The 25,760-nt window shown below is 41.2% G+C and overlaps 1 protein-coding gene across 5 annotated transcripts in view; it reads right to left on the reverse strand.

The window, feature by feature from the left end:
* Positions 1 to 25,760, reverse strand: part of erc1 (ELKS/RAB6-interacting/CAST family member 1) — a 425,697-nt gene that overhangs the window by 365,209 nt on the left and 34,728 nt on the right. For all 5 annotated transcript variants that reach the window (XM_033037518.1, XM_033037519.1, XM_033037520.1 and 2 more), the window contains exons 7-11: positions 25,483 to 25,650; positions 20,010 to 20,177; positions 7,205 to 7,342; positions 4,442 to 4,582; positions 2,995 to 3,132 (exon numbers count right to left, since the gene is read on the reverse strand). In XM_033037518.1, the coding sequence (XP_032893409.1) occupies positions 2,995 to 3,132; positions 4,442 to 4,582; positions 7,205 to 7,342; positions 20,010 to 20,177; positions 25,483 to 25,650 (753 nt within the window). The remainder of the gene's footprint in view (positions 1 to 2,994; positions 3,133 to 4,441; positions 4,583 to 7,204; positions 7,343 to 20,009; positions 20,178 to 25,482; positions 25,651 to 25,760) is intronic.

A 25,760-nucleotide genomic window follows, 5' to 3' on the forward strand; every position in this document is an offset into this window, starting at 1 on the left:
GCCTTTCAAGAGTCTCAAGGACACCTTACAAAAATTTAGCAGGTAGAGGAAAAACATGTAAGGGGAATGAAATAAATAGTATGACTCTCTTTTCCCAACACCTCAGCTCCTAGAAACAATTTGGTTCTATCTACTACACATATGCTTTTGTAATATGAAACACAATTCTATTTGGTTTAAGAAAGAAGGCAAAGCCTGCTCATCATTTTTTGCACATATTTCATTTGAGGCTTGTCAAGCGGAGAATAATTTTAGTTCTGGAAGAACTTTTGGGGCCGTTGTGATTGGAATTGGGAGTGAGAAATGAGTATCAGAAAGGCATTCTTAATTAGATTTGGGACTGTATTTTTGGTTTCACTGGAAGGATGGAAGTGATGAATAAGAAGGGTTGAGAAAGCAAAAACAAACCAAGACGAGAAATGGTGCAACTGCTGGGATATGTTATCCTTTTTTCACCTAAGTACACAACATCTGTTATGAAACACAACTGCGTTGTAAACATAGAACATGTTAATGGAAAAAAAAAGAGCTCTGGTCATAGCATTTGAGTAAAAGAGGCTTAAGTGGGTTCAATAGATGGAAATAATAAAAATTCCCACAGCTGAGTAACCAAAGATGCAGTTAAATTTAATGGGCCTTTTATAATTGGATGAGGAGTTATTGCGGCCACTGAGACTGGCTGGGGCTCTAAGTACTGCTATAAATTATTCTGTTGTGTACTGATTCAGCATTTCCTCACCAGGCTGAAGCATGCAACACAACTGGGTATCTATTGGAATAAACAAAGCTATAATAGTAATTACTTGTTAGGCAAAATGATCTGGGCTGACATTTAACAATGCTAAATTATATGTAAACTTTGCTATTTCCAGCCCTAGCATGGTGCAGACAAAAATTTACGCACCCCTTACCAGTGCCTACTAATAACACATGAAGAGGTGGAGGAAAATTCTTTAAATCGTATTCATTCTTGAGCTTTTACTATTCATGCAGTATTGTTGCCATACATCAACATCAGCATTGCTGACTGCATGCCATGTTGCATGAAAGCAAACAAGGCTGTTTTTATACAGCATTAGCAGAAACAGTCACATCACGGTCTTTGTTTTGTCATTATTAAAACACAAGTTGAACTTGCAATACTTTGTCCCAATCATTACAATTCATACAAATAATGTTGCTCAAGATATTTTTTTAAATAATGGTAATTGAGCAAGGAACAGAATAATTTTGTTTCTAAATGCACAATTCCCCAAATTTTACAAACGCAGTATTCTGTTCAGCTGCCTGGCTGATAGTGAAGTTATGGATTTTCCTGCTGGAACTCCTCTAAATGGTCAATGGTAAAACTAAAACCAGCTATCCCATTCCACCGATTCCTCATTCAAAGAATAGAGTCCGTTTCCTAAATCACCCCGAGCTCAGTTTCAAACCCCATATCCCAAGCTTGCTTACATGAATAAAGTGAATCTCCTTTCTACTGAATCTGATCCGCAAAACAATAACTCATGCACCTGTTATCTTTAGACCCGATTTACTTGTGCTCTACTCACTGAACTCTTGAGCTTCACCTTTCCGACTTAAAGTAAATTCCCTGCATCTACTCCCTAGATGTGCACTGATTGTTTCAGTTATAGGTCTGAAGATCTGCTCATTCAGCTACTCAAATGTTGTTGATAGTTGTGCTTCCACACTAACAGACCCCATTAATACACCTTCTTTAATCACAGTCAAAGATATTATTTTCATTTCCTTTTCCTAACTTGTTCCTGCTGCTCAGGTGCAAATAAAACAAACAACAAGCCTGAAAAGACAGGCAATTCTTTGAAACTTGTGACCTTGCCTCTGAAGTTAATTGATCTCAAAACACACAACTCCATAGTTTTCAGTGTTTTCAATACATACCAAAGAACAAAGCCACAAATGCAAGTGGTGCACGTTAAAACGGTTTCATATTATATTCCTATCACACCTTTGCAACAAAATACGTGCTTAATTGTTCCCACATACTGAAATGAACATAGTACAAATGCGAGGCTGTTCATGTCCTACCGAACTTACTTCCACATACCTCGACTCCATCCTATCCCCCTCAGTTAAATCCCTCCCTACCTATGTTCATGATATCTCACACGCTCTTCATCTACTCCAGGACTTCCATTTTCTAGGCCCCCATTCCCTCATTTTCACCATGGATGTCCAGTCACTCTACCCCTCCATCCCCCACCAGCAGGGTCTTAAAGCCCTCAGTTTCTTCCTCGACCACAGAACCAACCAATCCCCGTCTACTGATACATTCCTCCGCCTAGCGGAGCTGGTCCTTACCCTTAACAACTTTTCACTCGACTCCTCCCATTTCCTCCAAATACAAGGCGTAGCTATGGGCACGCGCATGGGCCCTAGCTATGCCTGCCTCTTTATAGGGTACGTCGAACAATCTTTGTTCGAGGCGTACCAGGGCCCTATCCCCAAACTCTACCTCCACTACATCGACGACTGCATTGGTGCTACCTCCGGCACCCACACACCACACACTGACTTCATCCATTCCACCACTAACTTTCATCCGGAACCTCAAATACACCTGGACCATTTCTGACATTTCCCTACCATTTCTTGACCTCACTATCTTCATCGCAGGTGATAGACTACTGACCGATATCCACTATAAACCCACTGGCTCCCATGGCTATCTGGACTACACTTTTTGCTACCCTGCTTCCTGTAATGACTCCATCCCCTACTCCCAATTCCTCCGTCTATGCCGCATCTGCACCCAGGATGAGGTGTTTCACACCAGGGCACGCACATTTTAATGCAAGCTGAATACCTACAGATCTTGTATGATCTTGTATGATTGGCCCTAGAACATTTTCTTATAGATCCCCGCTTTCGATTTCATTTTTGCATTTCTATTCATGTGCAATTGGATTTTCAGGGTCTTGAATGTAAAATAGCACCGAGACAAGATGAAATGTTTCTATATGAAATTACCTTGCGTAGCTGTTCTAATTTATTGCATTCCTCCTTCTTTTGCTCAAGAGCCATCTCCAGTGTTTTTAGCTTGGAATCCTTCTTCAATCCAGATGACGCCAAAGACGAGGCATGATCTTTGAGGTCTAGTAACACTGACTATAGCATTAAATAAATTACAACTTTAGTTAGTATGAAATTGTTTAAAATTTCCATTAACATTATGTATATCATAGTGTATTTCCAGCCTATATCTGACCTAACTTCCTCAAACTACCCCTCAACCTCCTTAATTTCTGCTTTGAATTTTGCCTTCCAATGATTTTCCTTTCTGGGCAGCATAGTGCCGCACCAGTAGAGTTGCTGTCTTACAGCATCAGAGACCTTGGTTTGTTCTTGACTACGGGTGCTGTTTGTACGGAGTTTGTACGTTCTCCCTGTGACCATATGTGGCTTCTCCAGGTGCTCCAAAGAAGTACCGGCTTGAATGTTATTTGCCTTCTGTAAATTGTCTCTAGTGTGTAGGACAAAACTGGCATACGGGTGGCACAGTTTCCACACTGTATCTCCGAACTAAATTATATTGTCCAGCTTGTAGCACAACCAACACTTGCTTTCACACTTGATCATCAGATCACAACCACACCATTTCCATGTGGCTTTTCTTCACATTTAATTCTGGAGGATCCTCATTAATCGGTCCTGAGCCTGCACACCTCAAACCTGTCTACTAACTTTCAATACATTGTTACTGGTGCTTCACTAATGATGACTTAATTCCACATTGGCATTTGCATAAAGATCAACACCATACAAGAGGTTCCAGCAAAATAAAATTATAGTAATTAGAATAAATAGTCAAAACTGGACAGTTCTACAATGCCAGATATTATGCAGCCAAAATCAGACACTGATATATCAGACACATGGTGTTCAGTATGAGAGGATAACTAAAAACAGGAAATGGTAACACTACTAAAAATCGAAAATTATAAATAATAAAAATGATAAATAATAACAGAGGTAGACAAAAATGCTGGAGAAACTCAGCGGGTGAGGCAGCATCTATGGAGCGAAGGAAATAGGCAACGTTTCGGGTCGAAACCCTTCTTCAGACCCTTCTTCTCAGAACCCTTCTTCTGATGAAGGGTTTCGACCCGAAACGTTGCCTATTTCCTTCGCTCCATAGATGCTGCCTCACCCGCTGAGTTTCTCCAGCATTTTTTTCTACCTTCGATTTTCCAGCATCTGCAGTTCCTTCTTAAACAAATAATAACGGATATTCATTTATGTAAATTAGTATTCAGATTGAGATTACTTTTACACCTGGTTCCAGTTTTGCAACATAAATGCTTTAATTAGATCATTACATAGTAGGCATGATTTTATCTGCATTCCTCTGAGAGAATAGTCAGATTTCATAAAACCTTTCTGATTTGCCTCACCTGGAACATGGTTTATTACTTACCTCCTTTTCCGAGAGATCTCCTTGGAGACCAGTGACTCTTTCTTTAATTTCTTTTAACTCTTTCTTGTAGCTATCCATTTCTTCTTGTTTTTCTCTTTCATCCCTTTCTCTTTGGTCTTTAAGCCGTTCAATTATTCTCTCCTTTAAGAAAATAATGCAATTAATCAAAGAAAATTGTAATAACATTGCATCATGTTAACTTGTGGTAATCAATAGGACAAAGTTAATTAACACGAATCTCCATTGGTGGAGTATGTTGTTTGTTCTCAGTACTTAAGGATGCTTAAGAGAGTTGTGAGCTGTGGAATTCTCTGCCACAGAAGGCAGTGGAGGTCAATTCACTGGATGTTTTCAAGCGAGAGTTTGATATAGCTCTTTGGGCTAACGGTATCAAGGGATATGGGGATAAAGCAGGAACGGGGTACTGATTTTTGATGATCACATTGAATGGCCTACTCCAGCACCTATTTTCTATGTTTCTATTCCTTCTCTCCAGAGATGCTGCCTCACCCTCCGAGTTACTCCAGCATTTTGTGTCCACCTTCGATTTAAACCAGCATCTGCAGTTCTTTTTTACACAAAGGTTAGTGGCAACTACACAATGGCCTGGACGGTAGTTCAGAAGATCAGCTACCATCCGGCACTCCAGGGTAACCCTAGGTGTTCAACGACAGACAGTTGCAATGTTTGCCAATGGTGAATTATGAACGAGACTCTAGATGCACAGCTGCACCAGGATTACCTCGTGGAGTGCAACAGGATGAAACGCGCTATGCAACACGGAAAAATGAAAAACACATTAAAGAAAAATAAAGATGGCCACATCCAGATGAACAGTAAATTTGGGATATTGCTCTACTTCTTGTATTGTGTAATAGCTTTCAATGATTTGTGTATCTTGACACCCAAAATCTATCTTCCTATGGTTGATTGATTGATGACTCTCATAGTTAAGAAATGATTCCAAATTTTCTATCTTTGATCCCATGTGCTTAAATTCACCCTTCTATAAAGTGAATCCCATTGTTATTGTTTACCCACTCACAATATGTTCAGTTCTTTGTAACTTCTTGCCCATCTTACACAAATTATCAGCAGTGCCTTAATAATTGTACAGAAAAACAAAATGGTTATGCTAATTTTTAACGATGAATTAATATTCCGAGTGCATTTAAAGACGACAATTAATTGTTTATTGCATTACAATTATTTTTCCATTAGTGCAGTTCACTCAACTACACCTGCTGCACACTGAAGCAGACAAATATTTCCTGATGCACCAAAATACAATAATTCTCCTTTGCTGCACCTTTTCAACCAGAACATATAATCTTCCTTCATACAAGTTTTGATTATGCGCATTGCTACCCCAATATATTCTACAAATTGAAAGTACAGTTACAGGCCCTTCGGCCCAAACTGATCCATGCCAACCAGGTTCTGTGATAATTCATTGCACCATATTCCTTGTGATCCAACTTTTGGACTAAAGGAAATCTACTGTCTGTGGTGGTTGATGTATTGGTAGCCATTTGTGACACCACACTGTCATCGATTTGGTTGAATGGTGAGTGACTCAGTTAAAGGGATGACAATAAATGATGGCTTAGAAAACAACACCCAAACAAATCCATGTACAAAACTAATGTACTGATACAAGCAATGGGGCTTAAAAAAGATTTCTAAATAATATTAAAATCCTATGTAACGGCTTACGTAATAGGCAACATTCGTAAACTCTCACTTACGTAAGCATTCTTTAAGCCTACTGACGCCCACGTGGTCTCTGTGCGGGGCTCCCATATGGTTTCCGCGTCGAGTGTTTATGTGTGCACAATAACTTCCATTTCCGACTAGAGTAACATCCAACTTGCGCAAGGGTCTGCAGGACGTAACTCTTATGCGAGTCGGGGAGCGTCTGTCCAATGTTAACCAGCATGTATTTGGACAAGTGTTCACCTACCCGATCTTGGGGGGGGGGGGGGGGGAGATAGGGAAAGAGGAGGAAAAACAGGGTTGCATCCAGCCAAGTTTTCCGTAGAAAATGCACGAAAGGAAATTCAATTGATATAAGATATCTTGTTATGAAATAAATATTTAAAAAATCAGTAGAGGTTTGTTATTGTGAGAAAAAAAAATCAAAGCTGATTTTTTTTACCCCCCCTCAAGTACTTGGACTGATTTAATTATTTCATCAACAAACTATGGGTAAGTAGTTGATAGAACCTTTCTATTATTATACGTTAACATGTGGTTTTTATATTATGAAGGGCTTTGGGAAATGTTAGTGTATGGGTTTTCAAAAAAGGCATGGCACAGGAAGTAAGATGAATGTGTACAGGAAGCACATATCACATGCAAGATTTTACACATACGTAATTCTATTCAGTGATTCTGGAAAATTTTACAATATCCATAAGTTCTCAACTCCAGAAATCCTGCCAAGAGTACTCTGCAAATGGAATTTATACATGATAATAACATGGAGTGGATAATTATGTTCTCTGTATATACTATATCAACGTGAGAAAAATACCTTCTTTGCTTTCCAACTTGAAGATATGTCTAAAAATGGAAAATTCACTTAGTGAATAATCCTTTATTGAAATATTTCTGATACCATTTCCACAATATACTGAAGCAACCTAGTCAGCTCCCGCAATGCTAATTATTAAAATAAAGATGTAATTTTGTTGTACAAAACATGTTCCCAATGTTACTAATAAGAATGCCGGCATCTTATTTCAGACATGCATAACTCACCTTCTCTCCAAGAGCTTCCTCAAGGGTAGTTAGGGCAGTATCTGTATTGGTGGTGTCAGTCTGCAATGATTTTACACGATCCTTTAAACTGTTCATTTGCCGCTCTTTATCCCTCACTTGTTCCTGGAGGTTCTCAATCTGCAAGCAAAAATTTTTTTTTTTAAATCAAATTAACAGGGTGAAAAAAACATGAATGTGAGTGAAATAAACATTATTCTCACCCTCCAGTGACCCAAACCGTACTTCCCAGTCACATTAAAGCCAATTGAATATATTGTAGTTAATAGTGACAAAGTGGTCTCTACATTGGAAAAACCAAACACAGATTGGCTGAAAGCTTTGCAAAACGGAATGCTTTCCATCTGCAACAGTTACACTGTCTTCCAATTGCCTGTCACTTTGAGTCTCCAACCCATGAACCTCTCCAACTCTGTTCAACAAAAGTTCAATGTAAGCTTGATGAAGAGCATCTCATCTTTTATTCTGGCAATTGCAGCACTCAGGACTCAATATTGAATGCAACAATTCAGAAAACCAGCCTTTCCTGCTTATGAACCAGCCAGTTCTGGTAAAATCATCCACCTGCAACACCAGGTCATTTTTCCCCCCCACTCGGTACAGATTCTATCTGACCTATTGAGTACATCCAGCATTCTCCTTCACTTCAGATTTCCAGCTACTTTTGGCTTCCACATCTCATAGTTCCAGCATTATTTGATTAAATTTGCCCCTGTCTGTATTCCACCCTATTCGTTCCTCTATATACACAATTCCAGATGAACTCGCTATGAATAACAGCATTCATCACCCTCTCTTAGATGGCACCACGTGGATTGTCTTGTTCTCCACCTTGGCATTAACATGCAATAAATGATTTTTTCTGATGTGAGGATTTATATTTGGATCAAAGGAGACATATTGTACATCTCATCCATAATGTATGGTTAACATGAATATCTGCAGCAAACATCCAGTTGGAATGAATCAAGATCATTTCATCGCTAAATGGACCTGATGAGATTCTTACTTGCTTTTCGGCACAATAATGCAACAACGTAAATAAATATGAATATATATATGTTGAATAAATAATCAATAATACAATAAGTAGGACCATAATAGCGCAAATCAAAGTACTTGTTATCCAAATGCAATTTTTTCTGCTTATTTAAATAATCAGTTATTCTCCTGTACAATGAGTCAGTTGGATGCCTGAATGTTTTTTTCAGGTCATGAGATTTCTTTCAGATGCATTTGTACAGAATCACATTTGCTTCCCACATTTTTGCCCTGGCAGTATTCCTAGTCATTTGATGAGAAGATGGAGTTAAACTGTTGGCACGTTTGAAAAAAGTTTAGTAAAAACTAGTTTCTGCTTTTGAAGCTGATTTCCCAAGATCTTAAATTTCAGAGAACAAAGATCTGAATCTTTCTTTCATTACTCCTAAAACAAATACAAAGGATTTGATCATTTGAAAGTAAGCTAGAGTATTACTGCAAAACTGTTACAAATATTTTCTATTACGCAACAAAATAATTCACCTCCTTTCATCTAAAAATGAACCATATTTATACTTCAGTTCTTAGATTTTTCAGCCATAATAAGCTGGGTTTTATCTACTCAATGCTTTCATAGTAATAAAATATCAACTGCTATACATACTTCAATCAAAAAAAACATATCTAATTTTTTTAAAACATTTTTAAGATAACACCAAATGTACATTTTATATGCTGACAATCTAGATTTGCAGGTAAATGATGTTCAGTGAAATTATTGGTTTTAATCTTTTATATTTTCAAGTCTTCCATTACCTTCTAGAACCTGGGAAGTGTTATTAATTGGATTCAGTATTTGACAATATTCAGCTACAAAACAAACAGACAATGAATCACATTTACAAAATAATGTCAGACACCCTTTCAAGTGCCCTCAAATCCTGTATTATTGGTCTACACACATTGGAAATTGCTTTTTCCCCAAAACATGCATCTTATCTAATTTATTTCCAATTGTAACATCTATTAGCAATACAAACAATAAACACAAGGTCAAGCTGGGCCTAGGTTCAACAAATGGTAAAGCAAATAAAACGTTTTTCAGTCACAGTTGAGCTGTATACCATCTGGGCAAAATAATTTTATTTTACTAAAATAACCAAATGTCAGCCCTAGTTAATAAACACTTTCACATGGATGGTGTAATTTAATCTCCTAGACAAGGTGCTGCCTTGTAAGTAATAACTTGCCATTCTTTTATGTTTTAGTGCCTTTACAAGAAACTAGCTGTATGGAGATACGAGGAATTGAAGCAGCTGGAATTCTGCGTCGAACACAAAGTGCAGGAGTAACTCAGTGGGTCAGGCAGCACCTCCAGAACAATGTCAAAATATGTTTGCTTTGAAAGTAGGAATGTTATAATTAAAGAAAGAACAAGTGGCTGCACCTTGGAAACACAAGAAACTCTGGTATTCCAAAAAAGCCACAATTGCTGGAGTAACAAAGTGAGATATGCAGCATCTCTGGAGAACATGAACATTTTGGATCAATGTTTAGTTTAGAAAAGGCACAACAATCACACAACAAAAATTATTTGCATGTTTTACTTTACAAACTACATGTTTATCGTTCACAGAAGTCAAACAGTCCAAACATTATGGTCTTTATCCCTATTCCGATTCTCCATATACTCTACATAAGTCAAAGACTGTCCAGTTACATAAATGTATTCTAAATTAAGCAGTGGAGAATAGAAAGCTTCCTGATGGCATAACTCATCTCTATCTAGTCAATACCACCACATTTAGCTTTGAAGGCCATTGGCAATGTGTGGAGACGGCAGGGCAGGGAAGCAGAATGAATCCATATTGATCTCCATTAGCTATCTCCAAAAAGATAATAGGAAAGCCTAAAGGAGCTGTCCCACTTGGGCGACCTAATTGGCGAGTTTAGAAGAGTTTGAAAAAAATTACATTTTGAAGACCTCTTTCGACTATGTAGAAGGCCTCCTTCGACCTCATTCGACTATGTTAAAGACCAGCTTTGACTAGCTACGACTAACTTCTGGAAAATTGGACACTGAATAGTGGAGAGTGAAGACGACCTCCTTCAATCTCCCTTCGACTATGATGAAGACTATCTACGACTACCTTTGACTACCCTCGATTGCCTACGACTAAAATGCCGACCTACTACGACTAAACATACGAGTAAAAAAAGTATTGAATCTTTCCATGGCGACAAAGCAGTCTGCCCTAGGGCAGTCTGCACCCCAGCGGCTTGAACATTGACTTCTCCAATTTCCGGTAGCCCTTGCTGTCTCCTCCCCTTCCCAGCTCCCCCTCAGCCATCTGGCTCCTCCTCTTCCTATATTCTTCCCCCACCCTGTATCAGTCTGAAGAAGGGTTTCGGCCCGAAACGTAGCCTATTTCCTTCGCTCCATAGATGCTGCCGCACCCGGAGTTTCTCCAGCACTTTTGTCTACCTTCTGCATGTAATAATCTATCTAAATATGTTGAGAAGGGATGTGATAGTGAGGAATCAAAACAAAATGTACAAAGCAGATAAACTATGTGAGAAATTATTCCACCACTCACACACATATCAATAATACTTTACAGTGGTCAATTAACCTTCCCAAACAAGACTTTGAAATAAAGCAGGAGACTGATCAAATAATGAATTAATGCGTGGCAAGGGGGCAAGGTAGACATTGAATAATGTAGACATTTTAGTTACTCCAGTTAATTTTATTGCTTAGATATATTTGTGCTTTAAGGGCAGTGGGCAGGTGCTATAGACTTGCACGGGAAAGTAGACGCTCCCGCTCCCACGAGTCACGGGCAGATGGGGCTCGTCAGCCTGGGAAGGTAATCCATCTAGGAGAGGGAGAACTGATTTAAAACCTCCACTGCCTTATGGCCATATCCAGTTATGGAAAAGGCTCCAGGAATAAACCTCAAGCAAATCCGGAGTCGGAGCCCCCAAGACAGTTCGTCGTTGTCTACAACCTCGCTCTGGCAGCTCCTGCGACGGTGCTGCTGTTCCTTTGGATCGATCAGCGACGTGGAGAGGGGGGATGTGCTGCATGAGCATCAGCCTGTCCTCCATATGACATCGTCCTGGCTTGCATCTGACTAGGATGCATCACCCATGGTCATCATGACCGAGAGGGGCCTACTACTACTAATTAACAATTTAAATTTACAATACATACATTGAAGAGTACAGCACAGGAACAGGCCCTTCAGCTCACAATGTCCAATCCAAACATGATGCCAGGTTAAACTAATCTCCTCTGCATGCATGTGATCCACATCCCTGCATACCCATGTGACTATCCAAATGCCCCTGGCTTATCTGCCTACCCTGGCAACCCAGCAGCACATTCCTGACATCCACCACTTTGGGGGGGAAAAAAAAATCTGTCCCACACGTGTCCTTTAAATTTGGCCCCTCTCACCTTAAAGCTATTTTAATTGTGTTTTAATATTTTTGAGATGTTTTCAAATGTTTCTGAAACAGTTGCAGCCTGCAGCAGTCCCATCCCTTACCCCATAACCAGCAGCGCCATCCCTAACACCCATCTCTGTCCACATTTTGTTATTTATGCTGGCCGGGTCCTGCTGCCTGTCAGGGTCCTGGCATTGACAATTTGACGAGATTGAGCGATCAAGTTGATGAAAGAAAAGTTTGTACTTGCAGTAATTTGCCACTAACCAGGAGTCTTTTTCTAAAATAGAATATTGCAAGCTCTTTCCATAAAAGAATCAAGTTGAGATACCTTGCCGAAAAAATGATCACGAGGGCATTTGCAGGAAGAGGAATGACTTCACAAAATATATGCTTGCTTGTGAACAGAACATAATCAGATGGTCTGGCTCAGCAATCGTGTAGTTGCTTCTTAAAAAAAACCATACAGAGCAAGTCATTTATCTTGACTTCAGACATCATATGTCCCAAGGCAAAAATCTGTCACAGTTGGAAAAACAGAAGCTCAACTCATCTTATTTCAGAATGTGTTGGCAATCTAAAGCTGAAGATGAAAGACAACCCTTTAGGATGATAACGTGATGACTGGCATTGCGTAGAGGTTTTAGGAGCTGATGGAAAGGGAAGGGCATAGTGGGTGAAGAGCAGGACAATGAGGGAGGGCAAGGGGAAGGACACCAAGGGGGAAGATATGCAAGGGCCGAGAGCAAAGACACTTGGAAGGAGCGAGAAATCTCCTTTTCATTATCTTCAAGAGAACCTGCCTCCACCGCCCTATCTTCCTATCCGGCATCTCCATTTCTTCCCCTTGCCTTCCCCCTAATTCACATTTGGCCTCTTCCTCTTCTCTGAGAGTCTCAGTTCATTTCAGTCCAGTTCTGCTGTCAAAACCATGGCAAATAATGAGAAACACTCCAGACACGTACAAGTATGTGGGTTAATTGGCTTGGTGTATGTGTAAAATTGGCCCTAGTGTGTGTAAGATAGTGTTAATGTGCGGGGATCGCCGGTCGGTGCGGACTTGGTGGGCCGAAGGGCCTGTCTCAACTAAAAATTAGTCAAACCCAGGCTCATCCCAGATCCACAATTGGCTCCTCCCTCTTTCAGTGTTCAAATCAAAAAACTTACTTCCTTTTGTATGAATTTAGCAATGTCTGTAATCAGGCTATTTGATCATAAACTCTATAGTCAACATTATGGGATAAATGACACCGGAAACGCTTATCAGGTCAGGTGGCAGTTGTAGAAAAAAACCCAGAATTACTGCTATATGTTGAAGATTTAATCAAAACGGTTCCTTTTACCCACAAATGCTGCCAAATCTGTTTTTCTGGTATTAACTTCATTAGGAAGAAAAAGTAAATGAAAGATTCTTAACTTGAGCAGAAGAATACCTCGCAGGAATACCTATATTATATCGTGGTGAAGGAAAGATAATTCATGTCATGCTGATACCATTAAACACAAGAACTGCTCAGTCACAAAGATTTACATTGCTGCATTGTTGTACATCTCTTGATGGCCCAGTTTGTGGGTGTAATCTGTAGAAAGGAACTATGCCTGTGAAATCTAAAAGGTCCCAAATAGATTTCAGAGACTGCGACTGATATTAAGTTGTGAAAGCAAGCAAGTGCATTTGCCATTTTAAATCTTCGTTGGCCAAAACTATGCAAATTGACCTCAAATATCAAACAGAGTAACATAATTTAACATAAACATATAGCGAAGCAGCCTGGGAACTAATTCTAATGTTCATTTAATTCTTGATAGATGACGTTCTAGAACGTGATGCTTGATGGAGTGGAAGAAACAGATTCCTGTGGTTTTCAAAAGGAAATTTAATATCTTTAAACAAAAAAGGGGAAGGGGGGGGGGGGAGAAATACTGGATTGAAAGAGAAGCTCAATAAATTGAGGCGATGTTAGGTTTTTAAAGTTCCAGATAAAGCAATGAGAAATGCTTCTTGAAGGGTATACTAATTGTTTAATCCAAAAGTATTTATTATGCTCGATGATACAAAAATAATTTAGGTTTAAGGTAAAGGGGAAATGATTTAATAGGAATCTGAGGGGTAGCTTTTCCACACAAAGGGTGATGGATCTATGGAACAAGCTGCCAGAGGAGTTGGTCGAGGCAGGGACCATCCCAACATTTAAAGAACAATGATAGGACAGGTTTGGAGGGATATAGACCAAATGCGGGCAGGTGGGACTAGTGTAGCTGGGGCATGTTGGGCCGAAGGGTGTATAACTCTATGACTCCAGCAAAGGACAAAATGTAAAATCATTGACTAATCTGATAAACTGCTTAGTTACTGTCCCTCCAGTCTAACTAAATACCAGTAACAAGATTGTTACCAAGCCCGTTAATCTTATGAGTATCTTGGGGTAATTGATTTTTCAGGGCATTTCCCATTCTCTGGCAGACTATGTTGTTTTATGCATTATGCCATGCTGATGTCACATTATGAAAATCGAAAACAATATCATCCATTAACAAGACACGTTTATTTGGAAATTCTAAATTGGCACTAAGTCCCTGGTGCATTTCCCTTCCTATTGAATGAAAAGCAAAGGTTTTGGCAGGTTCATCCACAGTATTGTTATTTTAAGCAAGATGATCTGCTCCTTTCCAATTAGCGGCTTTGAAAGCTGCATACCCAAGTGCAGGATGCTTGCATTTATGAAATTTTCATCACATACATATAAAACAACAGCACACTCTAGTGTACACAAACAAAACTGAAAAAAATCCTTCCAAAAAAAAAAATCACATTTCAATATTTGATCTACTGGGCCTATGAAGTGCTTACCAAACTGGGCCGACAGTTCTGCAAAATCATAGTTCAAATACACATCTTTAATGTGTACACAAACAGACGTCAGACACTGGAATCCTGAGCAATAAACAAAGTGCTGGAGGAACTTAGCAGCTCAGGCAGCATCTGTGGAGGGAAATGGACAGACAACCTTTTGGGATGGGACAGTTTAAGAATGGGCCATTTAGGACTGAGATGAAAAAAAAAATTTCACCCACAGTGTTGTGAATTGGTGGAATTATCTGCCACTGAAAGTAGTGGAGGCCAATTCACTGGATGTTTTCAAGAGAGTTAGATTTAGCTCTTAGGACTAAAGGATTCAAGGGATATAGGGTAAAAAGCAGGAATGGGTTGCTGATTTCTGATGATCAGCCATGATATTGAATGGTGGTGCTGGCTCGAAGGGCCGAATGGGCTACTCCTGCACTTATTCTCCTATGTTTCTGTGACCCTGCTTCAGACTCCGAGTTGAGAATCTGAAGAAAGCTCCTGATCTGAAAGATCACTTTTAGCCTCCTCTATTCCAAACTAAACAATCTAGCTTATCTGATATTAGACCATAAGTAATTTTAGCAAGAGAAAGCTTAGATCCAAGTCAACAATAAAGGCTGTTTAAACAAGGAACTGCAGATACTGGTTTACCCACAAAGACACAATGTGCTAGAGTAACTCAGCAGGTCAGGCAGCTTCTGGAGAAGACGAAATGTGTATGAAGAAATTGCAGATGCCGGTTTAAACCGAAGATAGACAAAATACTGGAGTAACAGGCAGCATCTCTGGAGAGAAGGAATGGGTGACCTTTCCCCTGTAGAAGAACATCACCTTTCCTTTGATGGGATTGTGGACATAAAATAGCTACATAAAATGAGGTATAAAATAATAAATTTTAAAGTTGTCACTGATAAATGTGGAAGCATATTCACAAGGATTAAAAAAAAGCAATATGATAAGTATAAAATATGTATCAAGTGTGGGTATTTGAGTGGAAAATTAGCTTTGCAAACCAATTTCCTACATTCAGGGATTGAATGCTTTTAAAATTGCTTTCAATAATTGTATAATGTAATGACAGCTTCTGGGAAGCTGATGCAAGAGATTAGTGAACCAAGGAGTTGCATGGCAACATGATCCCACCACCAGTCGCATCTTCCCATCTCCACTCCCTTTTGCCTTCTGCAGAAACCTCTCCCGCTGCAACTTCTTGGTTCACTGTTAAAAACGTGCATGGGAAAAGAGAGCCCAGCAGATTGAAAGGGAGCATGCGACACAGTACACTAGGAGCCAGATGCCAAACCATTTTTATTTCTGAACAGTGGATAGATTATCAGGGTTTGACTATACTTACCTTCATTGAGATGGGGGGTAACATCGACCTTTTCCACATGGACATAAAGACTAACGATAGGAGCAAGATATCGCCCTTCATGCTTCTTAACTTTAACCAAATAGATTGTGCTCTTGACCCAAGGGAGTACTTTATCTCCAGCACAAAATTATTTTTTTCCCATTCATTTCCTTTTATTCCTACCCATTTGTCTTGAACACTGCATTCAAAAAAAAAAAGAGACAGAGACACAGAGAGAGACAGAGAGAGAGACAGAGACAGAGAGAGACACAGAGAGAGAGAGAGACAGAGAGACAGACAGAGAGAGAGACAGAGAGAGAGACAGAGACAGAGACAGAGAGAGAGACACAGAGAGAGATAGAGAGAGAGACAGAGACAGAGACAGAGAGAGAGACAGAGACAGAGACAGAGAGAGAGACAGAGACAGAGACAGAGACAGAGAGAGAGACAGAGAGAGACAGAGAGAGACAGAGACAGAGAGAGACAGAGAGAGACAGAGACAGAGAGAGAGACAGAGAGAGAGACAGAGAGAGAGACAGAGACAGAGAGAGAGACAGAGAGAGAGACAGAGAGAGAGACAGAGAGAGACAGAGAGAGACAGAGAGAGACAGAGAGAGACAGAGACAGAGAGAGACAGAGAGACAGAGACGACAGAGACGACAGAGACGACAGCTACCCAACGGTGCCCAACCCCTTGCAAATTTTGTTTAACAACTTTTCAACCATACTAGTGAATCTCCCTACAAGAACACGGATCTATTTTTTAAAAAACCTGCCACCATGGAGGCAACAAATTATGCACCTCTACACACCAAATGGCTTTCGTAAGGGGCTGTCCCACTGCAGCAACCTAATTGGCGAGTTTAGAAGGGTTTAGGAGAATTTGAAAAAGTTTCATGTTGAAGACCTCCTTCGACTATGCAGAAGACCTCCATCGACTATGTTTCGGGAAAATTTGACACCGAATAGTGGAGAGTGAAGACGACCTCCTTCGACCTCCCTTCAACTATGTTGAAGACTATCTATGACCAGTGGCGGACTGGCCAGGGTGTCAGCTTGCCCGATGGCAAGTGGTCCCCTGATGAAGTGGGCTCCCTATATCAAGTGGGCCCCTGATGAAGTGGGCCCCCTTTGTCTCCTGGCAACCAATATTTTTAGACCCAGTCCGCCACTGTCTACGACTACCTTCGATTACCTTTGACTACCCTCGATTATCCACGAATAACATGCCGACCTACTTCGTCTATACCTATGAGTAAGAAATATCAATTTTTTCCATGGCGACCTTTTTTTTTTAACTCGCGGGCATTTTTCAGCATGTTGAAAAATACGTTGCGACCTAGCTGAGGCCTCGAGTACGCGGGGACTACTCTCGAGCATGAAGGAGAGTTACAAAGACCTCCTAGGACCTCGTGTCGACCATGCTGCGAGTATGAGTCGAGGGCAAACTCTACTAAACTCGCCAATTAGGTCGCCGCAGTGGGACAGCCCCTTTACCTATGATCCACTAACACCCAACTGACTCCTGGTTATGGAATCCTCACCCATTAGTCTTCACTGTCCCCTCAATTTCCATGCCTTCATTTCTCCTATGGTACAATGTTGTGAACTGCATTCCTTCAAGAGTAATCACCCCCATCAGTCTCCTGCAGCGAGTACAGGTTTGAGAGTCCTTGCAATTCCCGGTCTTACACGACCCTACCCAGTTACGGATCTGGCTGCAGGATAGTTACCTCCGGGAATGCACAATCCGAGAAACCACAGCCTCCCTTATTCTCCACAGCTGTTTAACCAATCTCAGATACTCTGTGTCTGAGCTTGAGCTTGTCCATGTCAAGTTTATGTCATATAAAAATTAAAGTGAGGCACAGGCCCAATGAAAATCTTGCTTGGAGCAACATTACATAGATACAAAGTCACAGAGAGGTACAGCATGGAAACAGGCCCTTAGTCCCAAAAAGTCCACACTGGCCATCAACTACCCATTTACACTATTTTTTATTCTCCTTGCATTCTTGTCAATTGCCCCAAGATCTGTAATTCACCTACACACTATAGGCAATTTACAATGGCCAATTGACCTATTAACCTGCATCTCTTTGTCTGCATGAGTTTCCTCTCATATTTCAAAGGGAGAATGTACCTCCATAGAGAGCACCTGAGGCAAGCATCTAACCCAAGTTTCTGGCATTGTAAGGCAACAGTTCTGCCAGCTTACTGGAATCCCTCATCTGAAGATACTTCCTACTTTTGGATCAGTAGGACATGTTTATTTACATAATGCTCCAACATACCATAACAATTGTAGACAATAGGTTTCAGCTGTATTTCCACAAAATGAAATACATTTCCCAGTTTCTTTTTTATAATATTATTCCTACCTTAATAATACTAGCTCCATTTTGTCTTAATCCACCTTCACAATTTAAACAAAAGTTTGAAACATAGAAAATAGGTGCATGAGGCCCATTCGGCCCTTCGAGCCAGCACGACCATTCATTGTGATCATAGCTGATCGTCCCCAATCAATAACCCGTGCCTGCCGTCTCCCCATATCCCTTGATCCCACTAGCCCCTAGAGCTCTATCTAACTCTCTCTTAAATCCATCCAGTGATTTGGCCTCCACTGCCCTCTGTGGCAGGGGATTCCACAAATTCACAACTCTCTGGGTGAAAAATATTTTTCTCATCTCAGTCTTAAATGCCCTCCCCTTTATTCTAAGACTGTGGCCCTGGTTTTGGACTCGCCCAACATTGGGAACATTTTTCCTGCATCTAGCTTGTCCAGTCCTTTTATAATTTTACATGTTTCTATAAGATTCCCCCTCATCCTTCTAAACTCCAGTGAATACAAGCCTAGTCTTTTCAATGTTTCCTCATATGACAGTCCTACCATCCCAGGGATCAATCACGTGAACCTACGCTGCACTGCCTCAATCACAAGGATGTCCTTCCTCAAATTAGGAGACCAAAACTGTACGCAATACTCCAGATGTGGTCTTACCAGAGCCCTATACAACTGCGGAAGAACCTCTCTACTCCTATACTGAAATCCTCTTGTTATGAAGGCCAACATTCCATTAGCTTGGGTTTGGGTATACATTATCAATTTAATATATGCTTAATTTCTATGATTTATAATACAGAGTTCCTTCAATTTGTGAAAGGTTTACATCCTGGGTAAATGCTGCATGCAACAAGACCTCGTAATTCAAAGTGTTTTCCATTAGCTTCAATGTAAAAACCCTGGATCTGTTCCACAGCTCAATAACTTTGGTGAAAAACACCCAAATATTTAAAAATGGATCAATCCAACACAAAATACTGGTTTAATAACTCTCAAAGGATAAAACATGTTGATAATGTGCCCTGTCAGAGCACTCACCAAGTGAAACATTGAAGATGTCTCTCTTTCTCATCACTACTGCCCTCCCCCATCTCAGCTCTGGCCATCTCAGTCCCTACTGATCCTTTAATTTTTCCCTTTCGCACAATTTCGCAGACTTGAAGTCCCGTCATTAGGTCTCTAGTACAGATTTTAAATATCACTTATCTATCAGCCTAATGTTTATGCTACTGTCCTTGAAAATGTCACAGTACATCAAGCCAATCTTTATTTGGGCCTCTTGTGCATTCCATTCAGATTGCAAAACTTGTCAGGGTTGAAGTTGCATTTTTTAAATGGTGAAGCACATGGGTCCAAAAGTGCTTCCATATCAGTGGCATTGGTGAAATCCTAGAGAATGGGGGGGGGGGGGGGAACATGGCATTTGATAAGAGTAATTTGTAACCTATGAAGTCCCAGTACTGTGTTTTTTTTAATGGACCTAAAATAATCACATTTGAAATACTCATTTACAAATAAATTGTTCATTGTCATGTTGTTTCAGAAAACCAGCCTACTTCACTTAACTTAAATAATGCTCCCAAGGAGCGAACTAGCATTGGAAACAACCTGCTGAGATTACACAGGGGTAAACTATTTACATCAAACAGAGCATTGGTTTAAAAAAAAATCATGCAACTTTTCAGCACACTCAGGAATACATATTTAATGTGCTTTTCAAGGTATTTGTTTGATTATAATGCTTGGAAATAACCCATATTCCCTCAAATTTCCAGCAATGCAAATATTTGAATTGTTTACTTACCTTTTTCTGCAAGACGACAACTTTACGTTCTTTAACTTCCATCATGTCCTTGATATCATGAACCTCTCCAGCTAGGGTCCCCTTCTCTTCAACCATCTCTTGCATCTGCTTAGACTTCTTATTCAACATGCTTTCCTTCTCTTCAAGGCGTAGACGCAATGCATCCACCTGGAAGAAATGAACCAGTGAGATCAGTGTTTCTCTCATCCGCTTATCATAAAAGGCACTGCACAGTGCTAAGTAGTTAGTCAAAACTATGAAAATTGAGCAACAGGATTTTGCAGATTTGCCTCAAATTCCGTCTTTTAATCTTTTGCATAGAATATCCTTTTTAATTGCTTTAAAACAAAATTTTCAATGCATTGCAAGATATCTAATATTAAATATTGATTATTATACCTCTGCCAAGATTTTACATCCAATTCTCAAGGCCTTTTCCAATTGTTCCAAACTTATTTAGTTTGGGTTTAGCAGACACGTCACAAATGTCATTTACAATAAAGCATCATTACAAATTCAAATATTTCTTCAATGGCATGTATAAATGTGGATTTCAAGCAACAGGTATCTATTCAAGCATTTCTTTCAGTTATGAGAGACAACTTTGAATTATGTCAACTTTGGTTGGAAGTATATTGCATCTTTGAAGAGGAAAGTATTGAGAAAAAATTGAAACACTTAGTCAATGCGCCTGACAAATTTCCAGACTGAGCTCAAAGAAGAGAACATAATCACTCGCTGATGTAATTTACCTCCTTCTAAGAACAGCACTCATTAAAAGAGACCTTAAGGCTTGTATCCACCTCTTTTTAAAATGGCAGACAGGCAGTAAATTCTGAAAAATTACATTATCTAAAAGGGACACGGATTGACTGTAAAGATCTTTAGAAGAGAAGCCAGAAGTTCCACTTTCAAAAATTAAAATTTTTGACCAATTATCTTTATACTTTCTATCAATGAGCTGAGGGATGAGGGGGAACAGACAGACACTGGAAACACAACCTACAAGTTCACAGGGAAGACAAAGATTTCTGTTGATGTCAGACAGGGAATTGGATAACATCACTGGATAACATTTACAAGCTTTGGAGAAAGATAAATGCACTGTTCATTCTACAACTCCAACCATTGAGGCAAAAAAATGACAAGCTGGCTGAGACATGACATGAGAATGGATCCACGTCTTTATTTATATACTTATTTCAGATAACTGTGATGTCCAATTCCTCCACAGTCTTCAACTCATGTGGCTAAAGAAGATACAAAGATCTCAGTCAAGGATCCAACAATCTTCTCTCTTGCCCCGCTCAATAACTTGGGATAGATTTTTTTTTCAGAGCCCAGGAACCTACCGATCTTAATGGGCCTGTCCCACTTACGCGACTTTTTCAGCAACTGCCGGCACCCGTCATAGGTCGTTGCAGGTCGCCGAAAATTTTCAACATGTTGAAAATCCAGCAGCGACCAGAAAGACGCTACGACTCTTTGGGTGACTGAGGAGACTACTCACGACCATACAGGCAACACCCTGGTGACATGTCGCGGGGTGAAGCCTGTATGGTCGTGAGTAGTCGCCCAAAGAGTCGTATCTTGTTCTGGTCGCCGCTGGATTTTCAACATGTCGAACATTTTCGGCGACCTGTAACGACCTATGACTGGTGCCGGCAGTCACCGAAAGAGTCGTGTAAGTGAGACAGGCCCATAATACTTTTCGGGAGACCCACCACCTCCTTCTTGATATCAACATGCTCTCGAATATCAATGTACACCTTCCTGATCTCACCATAGAAATCCCCGCATTGAAACAGCCCACTGAATCTATAATAATAATAATAATAATAATGGATGCGATTTATATAGCGCCTTTCTAATACTCAAGGCGCTTTACATCGCATTATTCATTCACTCCTCAGTCACACTCGGTGGTGGTAAGCTACTTCTGTAGCCACAGCTGCCCTGGGGCAGACTGACGGAAGCGTGGCTGCCAATCTGCGCCTACGGCCCCTCCGACCACCACCAATCACTCACACACATTTACACACAGGCAAAGGTGGGTGAAGTGTCTTGCCCAAGGACACAACGACAGTATGCACTCCAAGCGGGATTCGAACAGGCTACCTTCCGGTCGCCAGCCGAACACTTAGCCCATTGTGCCATTTGTCATCCCTATATGCAACAGTCAGCAGGTTTTGGCGCTATTTCTCGCCATACTTGCTTAGTACATCGCCCATCATGCGCTGATATCATGCCCACATCTATAACCAAGTACAAGGACTTCAAATGCATCGGAACAAGATTTAGTTTTCCTACCCACCTCCCCTTACGCCAAACCAAGTCACACATTTAATGTGGAAAAACATCTGTTCCCTCATTCATCAATTCTGGAACTCCCTTTCCTACAATTCTGTTGGAAAATCTTCACATTAGTAGTTCACCACCATCTACTAAAGAGGAATCAGTGATACAAGCCTTGTCAGCAATACCCAGATCCCAAAAGTGAAGAGTAAGGCTACCTTTATACAAATAAAACAGTTTCCAGAGAGAATGCAGAGAAGATATCCCACAGTGCATCTTTAACATGATCTATTTGTAATGCATTGTTATAAACAACTTGTGAATATTTCCTTAATCAATCAATCAATCAATCAATCAACCTCTATTGTCCTTCGCTCTATAGATGCTGCTGCACCCGCTGAGTTTCCCCAGCAATTTTGTGTACCTTCAACCTCTATTGTCATCTTGCAAGCAACAGTTGTACAGTGCAAAATGAAAAGACGTTTCCAAGGGAATAGCGGAGCATCGCACATGAAATTTAAAACATTTCACACATAATACTAAAAACAATCCAGTCCCTGATGGAACAGTATAAATAGTTAAAAGCAGGTAAAACACAACGTTAAAATACAATAAACCAATCATAAAATGTCCGGGGCAGCTGATTTGAGTGGCCAGTGCCAGTTATTAAAGTGGCCAGTGCCAGTTATTAAAGTGTCCGTGCCAGCTGCAGAATCAAGTGACTGTGAGTACAGAGTGACTGTTTAGCAGCCTCACAGCCTGTGGTAGGAAGCCGTTTAGCAGTCTTGTAGTCCGGGCTTTGATGCTTCGATATCTCTTGCCTGATGGCAGGAGATCCAGGTGTATGTGGAGGGGGTGCAGTTTGTCCTTAGCAATTCTCTGAGCTTTTTTCAGACAGCGGCTCTGGAACAGTTCTTGTACCGAAGGTAGGGAGACGCCAATGATCCTCTCTGCTCCCCTCACTACCCTCTGCAGAGCCTTCCTGTCCGAGCAGTTGCAGGTGGAGTACCACGTATTTATGCAGTACGTGAGTACAGACTCCACCGTACCCCTGTAGAAAGTCCTGAGGATGTTGGTGGGGAGTGAGGCCTGTTTTAGTTTCCTCAGGAAGTGCAGTCGCTGATGGGCTCAGTTTGACGGTCCCAGTGGTGTTCCTGGACCAGGTGAGGCTGTCTGTAATTTGCACACCGAGGAACTTTATGCTCTCCACTCTCTCCACTGCAGTGCCACTGATGTTGAGGGGTGTATGCTTTGGCTGCGCCCTCCTGAAGTCGACAACCATCTCCTTCGTTTTGTCGACATTTAATTCTAGATTTTTTTTGCCGCACCAGTCCACTAGTTGTTTTACTTCCTCCCTGTACATTGATTCGTCATCTCCGCTGATGAGTCCCACCACTGTTGTGTCATCCGCGAATTTTATGATCTTATTGTCCCTGAATCTGGCAGCACAGTCATGTGTGAGCAATGTGAACAAGAGCGGGCTGAGCACACAGCTTTGAGGGGAGCCAGTGCTCAGCGTGATCGAGCCTGAAGTGTTCTTGCCAACACGGACTGACTGTGGTCTCTCTGTCAGAAAGTTCAAGATCCAGTAACACAGGGTGGTGTTGAGGCCCAGCAGGGTTAGTTTCTCCACAAGTCTCTGTGGGATGATGGTGTTAAACGCTGAGCTGAAGTCAATGTACTGGATTCTGGCGTATGTGTTTTTGTTTTCCAGATGCGTGAGTACTGTGTGCAGCGTGGTAGAGATGGCATCCTCTGTAGAACGGTTGGGGCGATAGGCAAACTGGAGGGGGTCTAACGATGAGGGGAGGCTGGCAGTAATGTGGGGTTTCACCAGGCGTTCAAAACACTTCATTATTATTGGGGTCAGGGCGACAGGGCGGTAGTCATTTAGGCAGGCAACCACTGGTTTCTTCGCTATGGGGATTATCGTGGAAGTTTTGAGGCATGTGGGGACAATGGCTTGACTAAGGGAGATGTTAAAGATGTCTGTTAGCACATCTGCTAACTCCTCAGCACATTCCTTGAGCACACGTCCTGGGATGTTGTCGGGTCCGACTGCTTTCCACGGGTTGACCTTAGACAGGATTCTCCGTGTATCCATTGAGTCTATGGTCAGGACTGGCTGGTCGGTTCGTAAGCAGGGGCTGGCTCTCCCCTTGGGTGTGGTGTTTGCTGCATCAAAACGTGCAAAGAAGTTGTTCAGTTCATCTGGGAGAGAAGTGTCCGTGTCAGTTACCTGCTGCCTTGCCTTGTACCCCGTCAGTGTTTGGATTCCCTTCCACATCCTCCTGGTGTCTCCTGTGTCACAGCGGTGTCCCTGGATTTTCCCCGCGTAGGCACATTTCGCTGCCCTGATTCCTTTTTCCAGTGCAGTCCTGGTAGATCGAAGAGCGGCTGTGTTACCGGCTCTGTAGGCTACATCACGAGCCCTCAGCAGCGAGCGCACCTCTGCTGTCATCCATGGCTTTTCGTTTCCACGCGCAGTGAAGGTTTTCATGATAGTGACATCCTCGGTGCACTTGGCAATGTAGCTGGTTACAGTCTCTGCGTACTCCTCGATGTTGATGAGGTCATCATAGGATGCTGCTGTCCTGAACACATCCCAGTCAGTGTGCAGGAAGCAATCCTGCAGTGCTGAGGCTGCTCCCTCTGGCCAGACCCTGGTGTGTTTTCTCTCCGCTCCGACTTGTTTTTGCAGTGGTCTGTAGGCTGGTGTTAAAAACACTGAAATGTGGTCCGAGTGGCCCAGGTGAGGGCGTGGGGCTGCCTTGTAAGCCTCTGGGGTGTTGGTGTAAACCAAGTCCAAGATGTTCTCTCCCCTGGTCTCAAAATCCACATATTGCTTGAATTTTGGGAGCACAGTCTTAAGGCTGGTGTGATTAAAATCCCCGGCCACCACAATGAAGCTACCAGAATATTTGGTCTGGAACTCACTGATGGCGTCATGCAGAGCTCCCAGTGCTTCGTTGGCCTTAGAATTTACATTTGCACGGAGCAACATATACAGCCATAACAAAAACAACGGAGAATTCCCTCGGCAGATAGAAAGGCCGACATAAGTATTCACATGCAACTAAAGTTGGAAATGTTGGGATAGATGAATGTCATTTGTAAACTGTCAGATATTTTACTACTCACTGTAGTGCAGCACTGGTAATTTATTGTGCAATTTTACCTCCGTTTGCAGTATGGCAGCTCTCTGTTCCTTTGCCGTAAGCGATTCTTTGAGCACCTCCACATGCTGCTTGCTGTCTGAAAATTGGTTTGCCAACATTTCAAGTTTGGTCTGCATAGCAAGTAGATCTGTCTCCTTTCTGCAAAGCTCCTGTTTCACTTGATCAACCTAGAAAATAGAAGGCACTGCTATCAAACCATTTCATGAAATCATTTTCAACCTACTTTAGCACACCGACCAGCATGCCTAACTTTCTATTCTAATCCCACTCGATTGCA

Source organism: Amblyraja radiata, chromosome 19, assembly GCF_010909765.2.
Source record: "Amblyraja radiata isolate CabotCenter1 chromosome 19, sAmbRad1.1.pri, whole genome shotgun sequence".
NCBI lineage: Eukaryota > Metazoa > Chordata > Chondrichthyes > Rajiformes > Rajidae > Amblyraja > Amblyraja radiata.